At 44.7% G+C, this 21089-nt stretch overlaps 1 protein-coding gene across 30 annotated transcripts in view; it reads left to right on the top strand.

Moving 5' to 3' along the window:
- PRKN (parkin RBR E3 ubiquitin protein ligase) overlaps positions 1-21089 on the top strand; it is a 1227412-nt gene that overhangs the window by 1005254 nt on the left and 201069 nt on the right. For all 30 annotated transcript variants that reach the window (XR_015133424.1, XR_015133426.1, XR_015133425.1 and 27 more), the window contains one exon: positions 2621-2682. Coding sequence is in view for 27 of the 30 variants with exons in the window: in XM_086318619.1 (XP_086174745.1) it covers positions 2621-2682 (62 nt within the window). In the remaining 3 variants the exon portion in view is untranslated. The remainder of the gene's footprint in view (positions 1-2620; positions 2683-21089) is intronic.

Below are 21089 nucleotides of genomic sequence, written 5' to 3'. Positions count from 1 at the left end.
AAGTTAGAATACAAATTCTGAAGGTAGGTTCATTTTAAATTCTGTTTCTTATTTTACCTGCCATTAAAATAAGTCAAATCAGTTTTTCTCAAGTCGGAGGGATGCAAAGGACCACTTGTAAAGGAAAAAAGAATCCTCTAAAACTTCGAAGCCTGAATGAAACCATTTTTAATGATGTTTCTTAACTATGTCCGAGTATAATTTAGGTAGAAACTTTTTACGCTATACAGCTAGAAGACCCAACTGAAAATGTATAAATTAAATATAAATGAAAGCACAAAACCAAAAGTATTCAAATTAACTCTGAATGTCATATGGAAGGTGCTGTCGTCTTACCCCACTAAGCCGGTCCTTAGCGTGCAGACGGGGCCCCGAGTGCCTGCAACCCCATGCCTGGCAAACCTCAATTCTGTCACCCCTCCTCCCGGCGACGGGCTGGGTGACCCCTCCCCTCATAAACTTAGCACCAAACCACACAGCCCTCGCTTGTTGGGAATTTGTCCTGAGAATTCTTTCCACCTCTGTTCTCTCCTCATGACTTTCACAAAACAAAAAATATGACCCCTTGTTCCCAAGAACTGACAGGAGGCTGAATTTCTTCAACGGTTTTTGGTTGAATGGCAGCCAACCAAATAACCCAGAATAGACTTTTACTAATTGCTTAGATCAGAATAGCAACTCTGAAATGACCAACTTCTAAAAGGGAACTCGGGCCATAAGCCTTCACGGCCTCCAGTGGGAGAAACACAGATCATGGGTTTCTTCTGGCATCAGGGTCTAGCTTTCCTTCCTTGTAGGTAGGATGTGCCTATGACAATTGATTGACTAGATTTTCCACCAAAATATCCACCTTGGGGTTTCCATTCATTTTTTTTTGCCTACTTTCAGGTGATGACATCACCTGTTTATATATTTTGTTCATTTTTTTTTAATGTATTGCCTTAGTGAACATTTACGAACCACTTTCTCAAGAGTACGAAATACAATAACATCAAAGACAAATATATATTGAATATAGTAACAAAGACTAAATCTCTGTTCCAGCATTTCATGTGACCACAGTTTCAGAATTGGAACTAACTCAAGTCAAATTCATCTCTAAAATATTCTGCATAAATAGTTATTTAGCCTCTGTCTGAAAGCCTCCAGTTACTGGCTGGTAAGGAAATAAATTCCATTTTAAATTAGAAATGTATTCATAGTGAACCCAAGCATACTTGCTGTCGTTTAACCTATTTGCTCTAGTCCTGCCTTCTAGAATAGCACACACATCTAGCCCTTCTCGCAGAGGATAACTCCTTCAGCCCCTGCAGACAGCGCCTCCCTGGCCGCCCGCACTCCCCAGGCCGGCGTCCCTTGGTGCCTCCCACCGTCTCATGTCATGATTCCCAGAGACAGCTCAGCCTCAGCTGTCGCTTAGGTGCATTTTCACAGAACCCATTTTCCTTAATAGAAAAGCCAACATAGCACATCATCCATAGATCTGATCCCAAAGAAACAGGTTTCTGTATCAATTCTGTTTCCAGAGTTTATGTTATTAATGATGGCAAATTAATACTGTGGAATAATTCTATTTAAAAGACAGGGATAGGATACATTTTTAAACAGGAACTGGCGTACCCTGGCATAGGTGGAGAGACAGATAGACACATACACTCACACACATATGTGCACATGTATGGATATGCTTCATTTGGGCTTCCCAGCTGGTGCGGTGGTAAAGCGTTCACCTGCCAACGCAGGTGATGCAGCAGACACAGGTTCAATCCCTGGATCAGGAAGATGCCCTGGAGGAGGAAATGGCAACCCACTCCAGTATCCTTGCCTAGAAAATTCCGAAGACAGAGGAGCCTGGTGGGCTACAGTACGTTGGGTCACAAAGAGTCAGACATGTCTGAGCGACTGATCACACAACACACATGATTTATTTACTTATTTCTTTTACAAGAGAAATAACTCTTCTTTCTCTTTTATAAGAGAAAGAAGAGAAACTCTGAATCAAGCTTGAGTAGGTTCTCACTGAGCGGAACTAGAAGGTGGTGGGCACAAGACTCCATAATAGACCCTTTCCAAACTGAAATGCAGCATCGTCAGGATCTTGACAAAGCCTCCTGGAAGAACCAGGTGCAGTTCTAAACTCTAGCCCCATCCCATGAAGACAGGGCGTCCGGCTGCCCCATCTTCATCCTTCACCCTCCATGTGCAGAAGCCGCGCCTGGAGGTGGTAAATGAGTGAAATGAACCAACACCTGCCAACTCACCCTGTCTGCCCCACGAAACCCTGGCTCTGTATTAGTGATAAGTGACGTGCTGGGCAGAAATGGCATGGTGTCCTCGGGCCCCACGACGTCCAGATCACAATCGGGAGGGGAGAAAAAGCTGGTCAGGGTCATGTGTAACTCCTTCCTACAGAGTCACAGTGAGAGGCTGGCAGCAGCCGGAGCACCCTGGATGGGGGGGTGTTGTCTGGTCGTTTTAGACCATGTTTTACAGGTAAGTGAGCATCTGTGTCCTTCCCAACAGCGATACTGGTCACCGGCAGTCATGACGGCAGTGAGAACATATTACCGCACTGAGTGGGAATAACTCATCGGTGATTAATTCTTCTTCTTCCCAACAGCTGGCTGTCCCAACTCCTTGATTAAAGAGCTCCATCACTTCAGGATTCTTGGAGAAGAGCAGGTGAGTCGGCCTCTCACAGGCTGCCCCGAGCGTCATGGAAGACAGACAGTAATGAGAACACACACTCTCCTGGGAGGTGGGGGGTGTCTCCTGACCGCTCCCCCTCCCCACGCCTGAAATGGGGAAGGGAGCCACACAGGCGCTGTGTGTGGGAACCCGCTTTCCCTCTCTTATCCATCAGACCCGACAGGTTATTAATGGGTACATCTGCTACCTGCCAGAGCATTTCATCTCAGGACGCGGCAGTGAGCAGGTATGGCGTAGTGGCCGATAAGCAAACAAATAAGTGCTGAGAGGAATTATGCCTGAGGGGGTTGATCGGCACAGACAGGCCGGGTTGATGTCTGTGCGGGGATGTGCAAGCTCTTTTCGCCAGAATTTTCTATTTCGCGTGCTATCTATACTTCTCTGCCTCTGCGTTCTCAATGGATGCGGACATGTGACTGATATAAATGGCTGGCCCATTTAAAGCTGATTATTTAAATGCTGTGTTGTGCTCAGTGAGATATGTCAGATTCTAAATAGATGTGCTCATAATTCAGAGTGCTACATATTAACCTATGCATACGTACACACACACACATTTTTGACCACTTAGCAATAAATCTCTTAATCCTCATATGGAATTACAGGCTCCATATTTTTATGTTAAATCTGATGTCAAGTTATCCTTGAATACTTATGCCCGGACTTCCCTGGCAGTCTGGTGGTTAAGACTCCACCCTTCCAATGCAGGGACACAGGTTCAGTCCCTGACCAGAGAACTAAGATCCCACATGCCGCACAGTGCGGCCAAAAACTAAAGTCAAATTTAACAAAAATAAATACTTAAGCCATATAATTTATGGGCTTCCCAGGTGGCTCAGTGGTAAAGAATCCTCCTGCTGATCAGGAGCCATGGGTCCCCTCCCTGGGTTGGGAAGATCCCCTGGAGAAGGAAATGGCTACCCACTCCAGTATTCTTGTCTGGAGAATCCCATGGGCGGAGGAGCCTGGCGGGCTACAGTCCACGGGGTCGCAGAAAAGTTGGACACGACTCAGCAGCTAAACAACAACAAATGTCATGTAGTTTCAGCATGGTGGTTGACCTATTTTATACTCTCTTATTGATTTTTTCTCCCAAAGGCAGTCTTTGCCCACTCTGATCAGAGAACATGTAGTTAAAGGTGTAGTAGCTCAGTTTTTTTCCAACAGGTTTTTGGTTTGTGAGTTTTTGTTTGGTGTGTGTATGTCAGAAAGTGGAACTTTCCATCTCCAACATGAGATTTCAAAAAGGGGATTAACTCGGGGAGGAAGAAAAGCCAGAATCATTTCCAGTTCCTTGAATTAGCAGGTTACAATATGCCTCGTTCATGTTTTCAGACTGTAAATTTCCAGAATAACAAACAGGGATGTTTATTCAAATAGAAACCAAAGATATTGCAGTTCCAAAAGCTGATAACAGACCCCAAACATACCTACTTATGAAAACACTGTTCCCTCACAGCTATTTTCCTGTGACAGCCGTGAGATTTCTTAAAGCACAAATCACTGATTGTTACCCTGAGATTTCTGCTCAGATAATAGAAGCTTCTCTTCTAACTTGTACCAATATTTGCAGATTGTTTCCATATTTGTTTTAGAGTCATTGGGTGATTAGTAGGGAAAGAAGCCAACTATAATCATCTCCTTAGATCTACATAAAATTCAAGCCATTTTGCATTTTCCCAGGCATTTAATCAAGCCATAATCAAAGTCACTATTTCTCTGATCAGTTGTGCTAATGGCCACATACTGCATCACAGCAATACTGATCTTTATCTCCTAAAAAAACCACAAGTCCTTCCTTCCTTCTTTTTCATTCGACGGATACTTAAAAAGCACATACTCATATGCTGTATATGATTCTTACAGGGCTAGAGAAGTGAAAAAGAGAGTCCTCTCAGGCTTACCTTCTAGTTGGGGAAAGCTATCATGTTATATACACACAAATGTGTTCAGTATATAATATGTTAACAGAGCCGCTACGTCTCTGTGGCACAGTTAGCGCGTTCAGCTACTCACTGAAAGGTTGGTGGTTCAAACTCACCCAGGGGCATCACCTTTTGGTTGGGCTTCCCCAGTGGCTCAGATGGTGAAGAACCTGCCTGCAATGCAGGAGACCCAGGTTCAATCCCTGGGTCAGAACGATCCCCTGGAGAAGGAAATGCCTACCCACTCCAGTATTCTTGCCTGGAGAATCCCATGGACAGAGGAGCCTGGTGAGCTATAGTCCATGGGGCTGCAAAGAATCAGATAAGACTGAGCAACTAACACTTTCATATAATATGTTAGACAGTTTTCATTGCCAAGGAGGAAAAATAAAACCAAAAAGAAGGACAATGCAAGTGGGGGGAGCTGAGATTTTACACAAGGTGGTCAAGAAAAGTCTCGCTGAGGCAGGTGCTATGCACACGAGGACCTGAAAGATATGAAGGAAAGCGTCATGGTAAGGCCTGGGAACAGATCCCTGGTAGAGAGTAAAGCGAGCACAGGAGTTCTGAAGCGACCATATCTAAGGCTTATTTTATGTAAAAAGTGTTTTAACGTATGAAATACAAGGTGTGGTCAGAATAAAGTGGGAAGAAATCCAAGAACACGTAAACTGGGAGCCGAAGGAACACAATTTGTCTGGGACGAAGCCTGATTATCCATGCCGTGCGCTTATCAGGCAGGACAAGGATGGGAAGTGAGCCCTGGAATTTGGAACTTGGAGGTCATGGTGACCTTGACCAGTGGACTGGTGAGGGTGAAAGTCTGCCTGGATTGGGTTCAATGGAAAAGGGAGAAGAATGGGAAAGAGGGAATACAGATACTTTTTTTTTTTTAAAGGAGTTTAGCTATAAATGAAAACAAAGAAATGAGGTAACTGGAGATAGGGAATGTGGCATCAAAATTTTTCTCTTTTTTATAGGCAACAAAATACCATGTTTTTGTGCTGATGGGAATGACTGCAGGGCAGCAGGGAGGTAATGCAGAGGAAAGGGGAGCATGTCAGGAGCAACACCCTTGATTTGACAGCTCGCAGAGTGTAGGTTTGGCCGGAGACAAAAGTGGGGACGGCTGGACCTGGTGGCGGGGGGGAGGCCGGAGACACAGGAAGGATTTTGCTGAGTGTTTCACAGGAAACAGGCATCACTTGAGAGTTAAGTGAGGGAAGAGTTTTACAGAGGGTGGAAAGGACGACGAAAGTGTCGTTTAGGAGGGTAGGGAGTGAATAAGTGAAGAAAAGGAGTGAATTTGGAGTGAGATCCATCAACGGGGGTTTCCTGTCACGCTGATCGATGTGGGCACAGACGTAGAAAAGGCAGAGGGTCAGGTCTAACCAGCCACCCCAGTGAAACAAAAGCAGGAGAGAGAACGGAGAGCAGGGCAGACATTTGGGTATGAGTGTAGTAGCTGGGCCTGGGATTTCAGCTTGGTGAGGAGAGAAGGGGGAAGAAAAAGGGGTGGGGAAATGTGACAGGGTCCGCCGGCTACAGGTCCCGGTGGGTTCAAGGACCCTTTGGATTCGGGGTTTTGTGGAGGTGGTGTGGAGATTGGCAGTGACAAGGTCGGGAGGCAGAGGCCCCAAAGAGGGCCGAGTTAAGGGAGCGGACGAGATGACTGGAGAAGTTGAGGGCACGGGCTTGGAAAGGATGGCCCATGTGGACCCTGGGACCCTCCAGAATTATCATCAGGACAGACTTGGAGGGAGTGCTGGTGAGTCAAGAACTGGGGCTTCTAGAAATGGGTCAGGGAGGGAAGAGAGATGGAGGGAGCCGGGGGTATCTGACTGTAAAAGAGAAACAACAGAGCCTGATGGTTTGAAATCACAACTGCAGGGTTTCAGAAGGAGAAAGGAAAGCTGTTGTGTTTGGGGATGTTGAAAATCCATGAGGTGAGGCAAAAGGGAGCAGTGGTGAAAACTTGAGGGGCAGAAGGGGAGGAAAGCGGAAGGAAGGGCAAGTCGTGTCCTGCGGCGGAAGCCTTGAGGGGCAGAAGGGGAGTAAAGCGGAAGGAAGGGCCAGTCGTTACCTGCGGCGGAAGCCGAGGTCAGTTGGGGAAGGACGTGAGAGGAACATTGAGAGAGTAGGTAGGTTGGCGTTACAGGGCAGATCCTGCTGACTCACTGAGTTCCCCCAGCTCGAGGGTGGGAGTTAGGGCAGCTGGGGGACGCGAGAGGGAAAGGGGATGGACGGAGCCGTGTGCAGGGTCAGGGGTCAGACGGGAGAACCAACCAGGGAGCCAGGAATCTCTTCGGTGACTGATATAAGCAGGTCACTGCAGCCAGGGATATTTCTATCCTTATGACACATGGACAAGATCTAGTGGCCTCAGGGCAGACGGTGGCATGAGGTCTGCTGAGCAGCGGAGAGTTCTAGCAACACCACCACCCCTGCCTGTCAGGGTGGACAGCCTCACCCAGGAGCTGCTGAAACCGTCAGCCTCTCTCTGGATGCTTGAGGCAACTTAAATAGTACAGGACGAAATGAAATTTTTACATCGGCGTTTTACAAGTTCCCTTGGACAGATCATTTTAGTCTCTAACTTGGCTTTTCAGTTTGTAGAAAAAGGAAGAGTAATGTTCAGTCATCTCTTAGAATTTTTGTAAATAAATAAGATGGCGAAGTAAGTTGCAGATATTAAGTGCTACACTAAAATATTTCTGATTTAAGTACTATTTACAGTCCATCAATAGACCGAACTAGCAGCATCGAGGTAGACACTAAAATCAGCATAACAAGGAACTACAGTCAATATCCTATTAAAAAGAAAGCATAATGGAAAAGAAAAAAACTAAAAAATAATCAGTGTAATGTTCACTTAAAAGTTGATAAAACTGAGTTGATAAAACCTGTACAGATACTAGTTAATTACTGAGTTCATTACCGGAAGGTAGAGATGCTCACCAGCCATCTGATTGCTTTGTATGTGGTTCCTTTTCAATTTCATTCAATAAGCACTGGATTTTTGAGATCTGAATTAAAAATAAATCATTAAACACTGTAAATCATTACCTTCTTAAAGTAAAAGTGCAATCAAAACCCCTTGGAATTTAAAACAATGCATGTACTTTAGCTTCTTGGTCGTGTCCCTGATGTGTGTTTACAATTTACATTCGTAAAGCCCCTTTCAGCCCCCGACCCTCACCCACCAAGTCCAAGCTACTTAGCAAAGATATTACACTGTACATAAGTAGAGTGACTCCAAAGTTCTAGGTGGGCCCTAAAGAAAACAGATTGTGAAAAAGTGAAAGTGTTAGTCATTCAGTCGTGTCTGACTCTTTGCGACCCCATGGACGGTAGTCCGCCAGGCTCCTCTGTCCATGGGATTCTCCAGGCAAGAATACTGGAGTGGGTGGCCATTTCCTTCTCCAGGGGATCTTCCCAACCCAGGGATTGAACTCGAGTCTCCTGCATTGCAGGCAGATTCTTCACCGTCTCAGCCACCAGGGAAGCCCAAAGGAAACAGATGTGATATCTATAAGTTCAGAGGGTTTGGAGAGTCTTCAGAAGCACTCCCTTTCAAACATACTTCCATTCTTACCAGCTACCTCCTCTTTGAGTTTAATCACCAGAATCTTAAGGAAATTACCTTCACCTATTCAACAAATATTTTTAATATTTTTGTTTACTATTATTGTGCTTGTTGTTATGCAATCGCTCAGTCATGTCCAACTCTTGCAACCCCATGGATTATTCTGCTAGTGTCGTATAAAATGATAAACAAGGAAGTCACAGGCGCAAATCATGATAAAAGCTAAGATGTAACCTACTTTAGAAAAGGAGTCAGGACCTCTGAAATATGAAAGTTGAGAGGACACCCATGGACTGAGCTAGGATCACTGGGCTGGGGAGAAGAGCCTTCGAAGCAAAGGAAAGCACATGTTCAGTGGCCCCAGAGGAGCTGGAGGGCCTGCTTTCTTCAAGCCACTAAATAAAGTCAATGTGACTGGAAAATAATGAGCAAGAGGGACAGTGATGAAAGATAAAAACTATCCAAACCATGTGAGCCATGGTTAAGAGTCTGGATTTTATTCTAAACTCAATGGGGAATCCTTGAAAGTTTAAGCAGGGGATAGAAAGCTCAGTTGTGTCCAACTCTTTGTGACCCCATGGACTATAGCCTGCCAGGCTCCTCTGTCCATGGGATTTTCCAGGCAAGAATACTGGAGTGGGTTGCCATTTCCTTCTCCAGAGGATCTTCCCAACCCAGGGATTGAACCCGGTTCTCCCACGTTGTAGGCAGACACTTTACCGTCTGAGCCACCAGGGAAGGATATATCCAATGGGGGATGGATATGGATGTCCAGGGGATGGACATATCCAAATCACGGGCTAAGAAAGTCAGTCTTGTTGCAATATGGACACGGTCCAGATGAGGACTGGCAGAAGAAACAGAAAGAAGTGAATACTGAGAGGTAGAATTAACGGTCACAGTGATTGAGTAGCTGTGAGTCAGGGAGATGAAGGAATCCTACAGTAATATTCACTGAGATGGGTTTGATGGCAGTAGGTAAGGATAAGCATGGAATCAGGGTTCAGTTCAGAACATGTTAATGTTTGATGTGCCTGAAGCATTGAGAAGGAGATAAGTCGAGATTTGGATGTGTGCACTGGGGCTCAGAGAAGGAGGTCAGGGGTCAGAGACTGGTAAATTTGGAATGGTTAGCATGTAGGTGGCATTTTACATCCATGACAGTTGCCAAAAGGAAGTAAGAGGGGAGGGACCACGGTTGAACCCTAAGGAGCACCAATGTTTGGAAACTTGGTAAAAGAGTAGCAGTCAGCAAGGGAGACCATACAGGAGCCTCAAGTAAAGTAGAAGAAAATACAGAGCTGTGCCATGTTGATGGAGCCAAGAAAGGAAGTGTTCCCCAGAGGCAGATTTATGTTCATGCTAAGGAGAAGCTGAGTGAGAGGAAGTCAGTCTGCTGTCCTTTGCACATGGCAACACGGAGAGTCCACCAAAGGGAATCAACTTCTTGTAGAATTTTTGTTATGAAAAGGAAAAAATAACTGCAGAAATAGCAGGAGGGTTCTTTAAAGACTGAAGAGGCTAGAGCTTGTTTTATGCTCATTGAAATGATTCAGCAGAGATGGATTACTTGGTAATTCAAGAGTTAGATGAGCTAGCTGAAGAAAGGGAGTACTTTAGAAGATGTTAAGTGTTTGGATACATGGCACAGAAAGAGGAATTGACCCTTAACGGGGAAAAAGCCACTTTATTTGTTGTAAGAAGACAGAAAGCCACAGGTGAGTGGGGTGGGAGGGGAAGGCGTGTTTGCTGTTGTAGTGGAAGAGGGGCGGGGAGAAGTTGGTGTTTGATGGCTCCAGGAAAAGAGACACATTTTTCACTTCTGTATCTTCTCCACATAGAGTGTTTGACACATAGAAGATGCTTAGTAAATATCTGCCCAGTAAATGAATACCTCATTCATAACTTCTGTCTTCTTAGTGAAATACGAAGTAAATTGTCCAAGGAGGAAATGGGCGAGTGGGGTGGGGGATATTATGAGCAGTTTGGGAAGAAACAAGAGAAACCATGCTACTAGAGAATCATAACACAGTCACAAGGGAGTTAAAAATGCTCATTTGACATTTGTGATGAGTGATTTAAGAGCCCACAAAGAGTGGCCCGGGAGAAACTGTCAGGGCAGCTCATGAGAAGTCTCAGTGATGCTGAAGAATTTAAGCAGTGTCCATACTTCAGTAAGAATATCAGGAAAGGAAAGATAGGAGATGATGGTTGGAAAGAGACATATTTGGAATTTAGGTTTCAGAGGTGGTGCAAGTTCTCAGGATGGCAAGGCCCAGAAAGGGATTGGAACGGTAGAAGAATTTTCTTTGAAAGGTTCCCAGAAATGAGAAGGTATAAAGGAACTGAAAGAACAGGTTGATGGATGGATGGTTCGATCCCCAGAAAGAGGACAAGAATAAGGGCGGAGGTGAAAATCATGAGCTAGGAGCTAAAGTCTCCCAAGAATGAGGGACTTCTCCACCTATGACCGCCGCAGGCAGCGGCAGTGGGGAGAAGGTGAGGACGTGTAGTCAGGCGGCATAACTCTCAAAGGAGCAGTGGGGTGCAGTTTTGCAAGCGAGGAGAGTCCAACAGTTTAGGAACCTCGCTGAAGAACCAGGAGACAACCAGCTCCACCTCTGGCTTTCAGCTGTGTACACCTGGAACAAAAAGCAGCCTTCATTTCAGAGGCTTGCAAGGAGATGGACCAGTTTCCGTTAAATCAGGAAGGAGAGAGAAATGTTTGAAAAGGCTGATTATCTGGGGGAGCTTCTTCATTGTGGAGCAGGAATCCCAGGGGCACAGAGAGAGGATGTAGGAGGGAGGGGAGGCTCATAGTGGAGACTACCGAGACCTTTATGGCAATGAGAACAGTGGGGGATGCCTAAGTCTCAGAAGTCAAGTACGACGTGAGGCATGATGGAAGGCATAATGATGATCTTTGGAGGGAAGGGGGCGCACAGCCAGACCTGGCTCTCATTATCTTACCTGGCTGTTGTTATCTCAGGTGCGTCTCTTGGGCACTAAAGCAGCTTACTTAGCCTTCACTCCAAAAAAACTTGCTTGGCATCATAGACTTGTTGACACCAAGGAAAGATAAGTGTAATGCCATCTAACACAATCCAGAAAATCATGTTTTAAATTATGTGGGTCATGGAAGTTGTAATCAGTTCATTAAACGTGCAGTGGAAACCAACCCATTGCATTGCCTCAAACCAAAGGCTTATACAAAACTTCCAGATAATGAAATGTCACTCCTCCCCTCCTCCTGGCCTCAGATTCACCTTGAAACCAACGTAGTTGCCTCCAGACTAGAGAAGGGGAGAGATGTGAAAATCCTGTTTTAGAGAAAAGCAAAGCCCAGGAAGAGACAGGCAGGGCAGAGGGTGCAGTGGTGAGTACCACACCCTCTTGGGGAAGTTCCATTGCCCTGAGCGTGAGGCTCTCATGTTTGGAGACTAACAGCACTGTTCAAAAGCATTTCTCAGGGGCTGTAGTAAAGGGTAAAATAATTTGTGCCCACAGACAGCCTTGCCCTCTGATGAGTGCACCATCAGAAGGTGTGCTTAGCAGATCTGTTTGCAGAACAGAAGCTTCCAGAAGTCTGTGAAGTCACACCCTCAGTGGAAACTCCTGCAATGATCAAAGCCTCACCCTTCGTGTGGGGCACTACATGGCACACGGCTTGGACAAACAAGCCGATAGTTTTGACCTCCTTTCCAGAAGATTCCATGACTACTAGAAGTTGAGTTACTTTTTGGCATCATGTTATCTGAAACATCTGAAAAAGGAAAAAAAATATTTTTAAAAAAAACCTTGTAAATTGCAATCCAGGATGCAGTCTGTTTCTCTAATTATATTTCAGGTGTTCTTTGATCTGTTTTCTCCTTACATTTACTTTCAGCCATCCTAATGATGTTTTTTTTTTTCTAAGCAATGAACAAGGTCTAGCCCTTTCTCTAGCCAATTTACTACATCAGTCGATGACAGATGTCCAGGGATGAAAAGAACATTATTAGCAATAAAACTGAGAATACAAACAGCAATGTGACAGGCACCCCCAGAGCGGCTGTCACCAACTCCCCAGGGCTAACTACCTGCAAATGAAGGAAAATAAGATTAAGATTACTGAGAATTGAAGAAGCGTTTGTTTTTTGTTTTTTTTTAATTCTAATACATATAGAAAATAGGGCATTCTCTACATAGCATGTGGAAATGGATTAATCATAAATTCATGTTCCTCTATAAAGTTATTTTAGATTTTTTTTATCCAAAGAGGAAGCATATACCCTGCTTTTTTGTGAGTCTCTAAATGATGAAGGAATAGCGAGCTGAATTTTTTTTTAATAAAAGAGAAAAAAGGAAGGAAAATGGAGGCAGCTTGGTATCAGGAAAGGGAGGCCTTCAAGAGCCAGAGCCCCGAGTTCTGATGAGGGGTGTGGGTTTCCTGCCGGGTGAACTTCAGCGAGGGATTGAATGTCTTCATGACCCGGTGGTCTCACCTGTCACTTCCCAGGACAGAGTGTGAACCGAGTAGGCAGTGTCGGTACAGTCCTTGGCATTTGGGTGTGCAAAGAGAGGCATTCTAGCAGAAAAATTTAGGCCTGTGTTAGTTGTTCAGTCATGTCCGACTCTTTGCAACCCCATGGGCTGTAGCTCAACCAGACTCCTCTGTCCATGGGATTTTCCAGGCAAGAACACTGGAGTGGGTTGCCATTTCCTCCCCTAGGGGATCTTCCCAACCCAGGGATCGAACCTGTGTTTCCAGTGTCTCCTACCTTGGCAGGAGGATTTTTCAACACTGAGCCACCTGGGAAGCCCACAGTCCTTGGCACAGGGTGGTAATTCAGAGAATGGTATCTCTAGTGGGGATTTCTCATCTCCAGCGGGGTTAGGAGACAGGGCCATGGAGGGATTTCCCAGGTTCTTGTGGCCAGGACTTCACAGAGGCCAGAATTCAGCAGGGGAAAAGCTGGACAGCCCCTGTAGAGGTTGCTTTTATAGCTGTACCTGAGTGCCCCCAAAAGGCCACTCTGGGAAATTCCACAGCCGAACAAAAACAGCCACCTCTCCTGCTCAGATCTGAAAGACTGCGGCGCCTCCTGGACGGCCGACAAGCTCTGACTCATTTTAGCAGAACATTCGCCAGTTTCCCCAGATTCTACTTTTACCTAGTATCCCTGTGCTTTTAATTTCTCTCACAAGATTAGCTTCCCTCTTGCTGTCTTTTCTGAAGAAAGCATGGGAACTACACCTCGTAAGGAGCGTCTGTGCCCTCCTCCAGAGGACAGGCCTTCTGCGGGGCTGTCCAGTGGTGGGGAGGGTTTGAACCCCCCACGACCTGACCCTCAGGTGACCACCCGCACGTAGCATGGAGCCAGTGGCCGGCAAGAAACGGGAGCTAACTGGCCCATGTGGGACTTGAAACTGGGGCCCTGGCTTCATTACAGAACATTCTCCTACCCAACCCAGCTCTTCCTGCAGCATACCACCAAAGCTCCTCCTCTATTTGATTGTCCTCTCCCCTGACTCATTATTTAGATTCTTAAAATATGAGTTTGCTGAAACTCCTATGCATTTTATACTTTAATACTTTAAAATGAGTATTTCCTGTTCTTAAGAGAACCCTTGAGCATACACATAAAGACTGAATAATTGACTTCCCAAATATATAAAATATAAACCATATGGATGAGTTGTGATATTACCTAGATAGGTCATCTAACAGGATGTATTGTGACTATAGTCTGATGCAATGTAGGAAGAACTTCTTTTTTTTCCTTAGGTATAGAATAGTATAATGAGTATCTGGTGGCTCAGACAGTAAAGAATCTGCCTTTTGATGCAGGAGACACAGGCTCAATCCCTGGGTCAGGAAGATCCCCTAGAGCAGGAAATGGCAAGCCGATCCAGTATTCTTGTCTGGAGAAATCCATGGACAGAGGAGCCTGGTGGGCTATAGTCCATGGGGTCACAAAGAGTTGGACACCACTGAAGAGCTAACACTTTCACTTTCACAGGGAATAGTATACTTTGTTAATATTAAAATTTTCTTAATGTTTGCAAATGTTATTCTGTCAGGTTGAAATTATGTTAGGTATCTGTAGATTATCCACTTTATGAAAGTTTATCTAGAGATTTTCAAACTTGTTTAATAGCCTAAACAGCATAAGTTGACCAATAAGTGTTAATATATATGTGTACACAAGCACACACGAAGACCCTCGCTGTGATTCCAAAGGCAGACAATGCAGAAGGGATTTTTAGAGAATTTGCTACTTTTGAGCTCACCCGAGAATGGACTCCTTCTCTGTGCAGAACTAGTTCATGTTACAAATTAATCCCATTCATCCAAGTTGCTGCTGCTACGGCTAAGTCGCTTCAGTCGTGTCCGACTCTGTGCGACCCCATAGACAGCAGCCTACTAGGCTCCTCTGTCCCTGGGATTCTCCAGGCAAGAACACTGGAGTGGGTTGCCATTTCCTTCTCCAATGCATGAAAGTGAAAGTGAAGGTGCTCAGTCGTGTCCGACTCTTTGAGACCCCATGAACTGTAGCCCACCAGGCTCCTCCATCCATGGGATTTTCCAGGCAAGAGTACTGGAGTGGTTAGTTCTATTTATAAATGCTATTCAACAGTGATAAGTAAAAAAGCCCTAGGAAATAACACAAGTTGTATCAAAGGGTCAGTGACTGTCCCTCCACCCCGTGCTGCCCATTCACCAGTTTCCGTGTGTTTTACACTCAGTGAGTACTAACATTCCGCTCTGTTTCGTGCTAATTTGTCACCACTCTCCAATAAGTATACAGTAGGCTTCTTTCCGTGCACTCTCAACTTTGTGCCAGTAAGTGGTTGAAAGGAATCTGTAAATGTGGGTCATGCCTTGAAAAGAACTGCACAGTGACCTCTGCTAATGACATACCCAGGGCTTCCCAGAGGTGGCGCAGTGGTAAAGAACCTGCCTGCGGAGGCAGGAGACCGGGCTTCAGTCCCTGGGTCCAGAAGAGCCTGGGGGAGGAAATGGACACTGGCTCCAGTGTTCTTGCCTGGAAAATTCCATGGACAAAGGAGCCTGGACAGGCTACGTAGTATGGGGCTGCAGAGTCAGATTGTTTCCTTAGGACATTAAACTTTCTTGAATGCTAGTACATTCTTGGTCCAGGTCAAATGTTTTTCTTATAAATTTCACAATGTTGAAAAAAAATGCATTCAGTAAATGTAGGTAAATTCAATGTAAATGTAGTAAGTTCAAACCCTGTATGTACTTTTTAACCAGAAATTACCAGATATACAAGCTAAAATATTTGTCTTCCTTTAGAAAAGGAATTGTTTCCCCAAATGCTCCTAGAGTGTATTGTAAATAGATTGAATGTAATAAAGTCATTTTTATAAATCCCTTAGTTAATAAATGGAAAGAGGAGCATAATTTATACATTCTGTCAGAATTTGAGACTGTGACAGATGTAGTCAGCAAGACCTGTTAAAGTGTTATTGCACTTTGTCCATAGGTTAACTTCTTCCTAGAAAAAGTATTATCGTAGCAGTAAAATTGCTCAACTAAATTAAATAGACAGCTGATCTGTTATCAAATCAGAAAATAGCTAATTACTTAACCATTTATTTAAAATAGGAAAATAATTCACATAGGTAAAACCATCCTATCCCACTCTTATTAATTCCCATTGTCATTGACTATTTTATTAGAGTTCCTTAATTAAGAATGTAGTTAAATTTCATTCATTTATTCTACAGCTATTAATTGTGCAACACCTATGGTCAAGACATTGTGATGAATTCAGGAGTACAGCTCCGTGAAGGAGACGAGGGAGTGAGGAGGGTCTACAGGAAGGTGTGAGGGGCTGGAGCGCGCAGCTCCCATGACTCACAAGACGCAACAACCAAAGACCTCTGTGAGGACACCGCCCCACGCTGAGCAGAGATTCACTCAGAAAAGTAAAGGAAAAGAGAAAGTCCAGTTGGAAGGAGAGTAACAGAGTTAGGAGATGGCAGGAACCGAGCCCTTATATTTTTGAACACTCCCCCCAGAACTGAAGAAGAAACTATAGAGCCATTAAGAGCTACTCGGAATCCTTCTTCCTCCTAAAACTTCAGAACTAATTTCATGTAAAGGAGGGCAACAGAAAGAAACAATTAAAATCCCAATAGAAGAGAAAAAAGGTCAAATCCCACAGAGTTTCTGAGGAGGCAGAGAGGAGAACAGAATAGTGTCCTGAGAGACATGAGTGCTTAGCAACCGGTCCTATCCACCAGTCAGGTGTAAACCAAAAGAACTACTCCAAAGGGAATTAATATACTAAGAAATTTGGAGAAGGAAATGACAACCCAGTCTAGTACTCTTGCCTGGAAAATTCCATGGATGGAGGAGCCTGGTAGGCTATAGTCCATGGGGTCGCAAAGAGTCGGGCAGGACTGAGCAACTTCACTGGTTCAGTTCAGTTCAGTTCAGTCGCTCAGTCGTGTCTGACTCTTTGCGACCCCATGAATTGCAGCACGCCAGGCCTCCCTGTCCATCACCAACTCCTGGAGTTTACTCAAACTCATGTCCATTGAGTCGATGACGCCATCCAGCCATCTCATCCTCTGTCGTCCCCTTCTCCTCCTGCCTTCAATCTTTCCCAGCATCACGGTCTTTCCCAATGAGTCAGTTCTTCACATCAGGTGGCCAAAGTATTGGAGTTTCAGCTTCAGCATCAGTCCTTTCAATGAATATTCAGGACTGATCTCCTTTAGAATGGACTGGTTGGATCTCCTTGCAGTCCAAGGGACTCTCAAGAATCTTCTCCAACACCACAGTTCAAAAGCATCAATTCTTCAGCATTCAGCTTTCTTTATAGTCCAACTCTAACATCCATTCATGACTACTGGAAAAACCGTAGCTTTGACTAGATGGACCTTTGTTGGCAAAGTAATGTCTCTGCTTTTGAATATGTTGTCTAGGTTAGTCATAACTTTTCTTCCAAGGAGCAGGTGTCTTTTAATTTCATGGCTGCAGTCACCATCTGCAGTGATTTTGGAGCCCAGAAAAATAAAGTTAGCCACTGTTTCCACTGTTGCCCATCTATTTCCCATGAAGTGATGGGACCAGATGCCATGATCTTAGTTTTCTGAATGTTGAGTTTTAAGCCAACTTTTTCACTCTCCTCTTTTACTTTCATCAAGAGGCTCTTTAGTTGTTCTTTGCTTTCTGCCATAAAGGTGGTGTCATCTGCATATGTGAGGTATTGATATTTCTCCTGGCAATCTTGAGTCCAGCTTGTGTTTCTTCCAGCCCAGCGTTTCTCATGATGTACTCTGCATAGAAGTTAAATAAGCAGGGTGACAATATACAGCCTTGGCATACTCCTTTTCCTATTTGGAACCAGTCTGTTGTTCCATGTCCAGTTCTAACTGTTGCTTCCTGACCTGCATATAGGTTTCTCAAGAGGCAGGTCAGGTGGTCTGGTATTCCCATCTCTTTCAGAATTTTCTACAGTGTGTTTGTATTAAGAAATTACACAAGTGCAGATAAATAACAGGAGATATTGTCTTAAGAGAAAAAGAAAGTGGAAAGAAAGAAAATTCTTTAAAATGAAAATCAAGTAAGATGAACTGTATTTGGGCTTCCCAGGTAGCTCAGTGGTAAAGAATCTGCCTGCCGATGTAGGGTATGCCAGAGATGGGGGTTCAGTCCCTAGGTGGGGAATATCCTCAGGAGGAGGAAATGGCAACCCACTCCAGTGTTCTTGCCTGGACAGTCCCATGGCCAGGGGGAGCCTGGCGAGTCCATAGGGTTGCAGAGAATGAGACACAACTGAGCACTGTATTTACCAACTTCTAAATGAGTTTAGAGAAGTTGACCAACTTAGAAGTTGGATAAAGAAAATCTAATATATGTATGCTAGAAAGCCCATGAGAAAAACATCAAAGCAAGAGAATGGAGCAAATACTAAAAAATTAAATTCAGTACAACTTTCCTGACATAGAATGTGTGTGAAAATTGACCAGAAAATGACCAGCACCAAGACATGTGCTGTGCTGTGCTGAGTCCTGTCAGTCGAGTTCGACTCCGTGCGACCCCGTGGAGTGTAGCCCGCCAGGCTCCTCTGTCCGTGGACTTCTCCAGGCAAGAATACTGAAGTGGGTTGCCAAGCCTTCCTCCAGGGGATCTTCCCAACCCAGGGACTGAACCCACTTCTGTGACTCCTGCCCTGCAGGCGATTTCTTTACTGCTGGGCCACTAGAGAAGTCTCACCAAGACATATTCTAATAAAATTACTAGACTCTAAAGAAAAAGAAATCCTTTGGGCATCTGGGCAAAAAAGATCAATTTACTCATAAAGGAAAAAAAAGATCAGATCATCATCAGGCTTGCCCATAACACTTTACATCAGAACACAGAGTAAGACATTTAAGATACTTGCGGGGGGAAAAGGTGAACCCGGGACTCAGCCAGCCAAACTCATGCTCAAGAACAAAGGCCCCGAATCATTTGTCACTGAGCAAGAATTCAGTGAATATTTTTCCAGTGACATATTCCCAAGGAATTAGAGAACCAACTTAAAACCACCAGAATTGCTGGTCAGACATCAACATGAGGGCTGGCAGTGAGCTAAGTGTGTAGAGTTACTATAACATGACAATTAGATTACATGACATGTTACTATAACATGACAATTAGAAAGAAGGGATAGTATGAAATGGCCCTATGTTTCAGCAGTTAGATACACTATTATTGTTAGAAATATTCAGCAGGAGAATGGGTAGAGCACATGGAAATATATTTGAAGTTTTTAGTAATCATATTCGTGGTGATAATATTATTACTGTTTTGAAATCACGGTGCATACAATGTAAGCTGAAGCTAATGTGCTATTGTGAATATGATAATCCTACCATTCTCTTTTTTTCTTTTTTAAACTTTTTATTTTGTGTTGAGGTATAGCCAATTAATAATTTTGTGATGGTTTCAGGTGAACAGCAAAGGGACTGTCATACATATACATATATCCATTCTCCCCAAACTCCCCTCCCATCCAGGCAGTCACGTAACATTGAGAAGAGTTTCCTATGCTACACAGTAGGTTCTTGTTCATGATCCGTTTTAAATACAGCAGTGTGTACATGTCCATCCCGAACTCCCTAACTGTCCCTTCTCCCCAGCAACCATAAGTTCATTCTCTAAGTCTGTGAGTCTCTTTCTGTTCTGTGAGTCCATTTGCATGATTTCGTTTAGATTCCACATATAAGGGATGTCATGCGATATTTCTCCCTCTCTGACTTACTTCACTCAATATGGCAATTCCTGGGTCCATCACGTTTCTGCATATGTATTATTTCATTCTTTTTTGTGGCTGAGTAATATTCCATTGTATATATGTATCACATCTCTATCATTCTCTGTGTTCTTGATAGCCAGTGGTGGGGAGGGGGTGAAAAGGAAGATACAGATGTAAAATTGAAAATGTTAAGTAAAAACTCTATAGTTTGGAAATAGCTACCATTTTAGCAAATTCAAGTCTGCTGCTGCTGCTGCTAAGTCGCTTTAGTCATGTCCGACTCTGTGCGACCCCATGGACGGCAGCCCACCAGGCTCCCCAGTCCCTGGGATTCTCCAGGCAAGAACACTGGAGTGGGTTGCCATTTCCTTCTCCAATGCATGAAAGTGAAAATTGAAAGTGAAGTCGCTCAGTCGTGTCCGACTCTTCGAGACCCCATGGACTGCAGCTCACCAGGCTCCTCCATCCATGGGATTTTCCAGGCAACAGTACTGGAGTAGGGTGCCATTGCCTTCTCCGAAATTCAAGTCTACAAAATAAAATTATTAGCTGTACTCCCCAGGCTGTACATTAGCTCCCCGGGGTGTAACCATTTTGTAAAACTGAAATTTTGTACCCATTTTGCATAGGCCAAGACAGAAATTTTCACAGTCCAGTGGTACAGAGCTGAGCAGAGGGATTCAATAAACACTTACTGGAATCATTCACCGTGATATGAGGGGATGTCATGTGCCAAAGCCAAAGGGGGGCCGGAGGCTTCCTCATACAAGTCTGAGCAACCCCCACCTGGCTTCAAGCCAACTTCGTGTCTGCTCTGCACTTGCCACTGAGTGTCGCTGCGGAGAAGCAGGCACTCTACTGACCGGCCTGCTCGAGATTCACAGTCTCAGACCCCAGATGGGCTGTTGTTCAGTCACTAAGTCGTGTCTGACTCTTTGCGACTCCGTGGACTGCAGCACACCAGGCTCCCATGTCCTTCACTATTTTCCAGAATTGGCTCAGGTTCATGTCCACTGAGTCAGTGATGCTATCTAACCGTCTCATCCTCTGTTGCCCACTTCTCCTTTGGCCTTCAATCTTTCCCAAAGAGTCAGCTCTGTGCATCAGGTTCAGCTTCAGCATCAGTCCTTCCAATGAATATCCAGGGTTGATCTCCTTTAGGATGGACTGGTTTGACCTCCTCGCAGCCCAAGGGACTCTCAAGAGTCTTGTCCAGCACCACAATTCGAAAGCATCAGTTCGTTAGTGCTCAGCTTTTCTTTAAGGTTCAACGCTCACATCGTGGGCTATTAGTGCCCAGCAACAATCCTGACTATCCCTTCCTTCCCCTTTCTCATTCACACCTTTCCTTCTCTTCTCAAATTCCCCAAGCCTCCCTTGTCCACACCTGGGCCCCAGCACGCAGCCTTCCTCCCCTCCAAGACCACCCCTCTTCTCATCCTTCAGCTCCCATTGCGTGACCTGCTCACGGGCACCACCAAGTGCCCCTCTCCCACTCATGCCCTTCGGCATACTAGCATCCTGCCATTACAGAGGTCTCCCACTCACGCCCTTCGGCATACTAGCACCCTGCCATTACAGAGGTCTCCCATTTTCAAAAAACTCTTTCCA

This window comes from Bos grunniens, chromosome 9 (genome assembly GCF_055505025.1).
Source record: "Bos grunniens cultivar Pamir isolate PY7600 chromosome 9, Bosgru_T2T1.0, whole genome shotgun sequence".
Classification (NCBI taxonomy): Eukaryota; Metazoa; Chordata; class Mammalia; order Artiodactyla; family Bovidae; genus Bos; species Bos grunniens.
The sequence above is the reverse complement of the archived record's forward strand: the minus strand, read 5'-3'. Positions and strand labels throughout refer to the sequence as shown.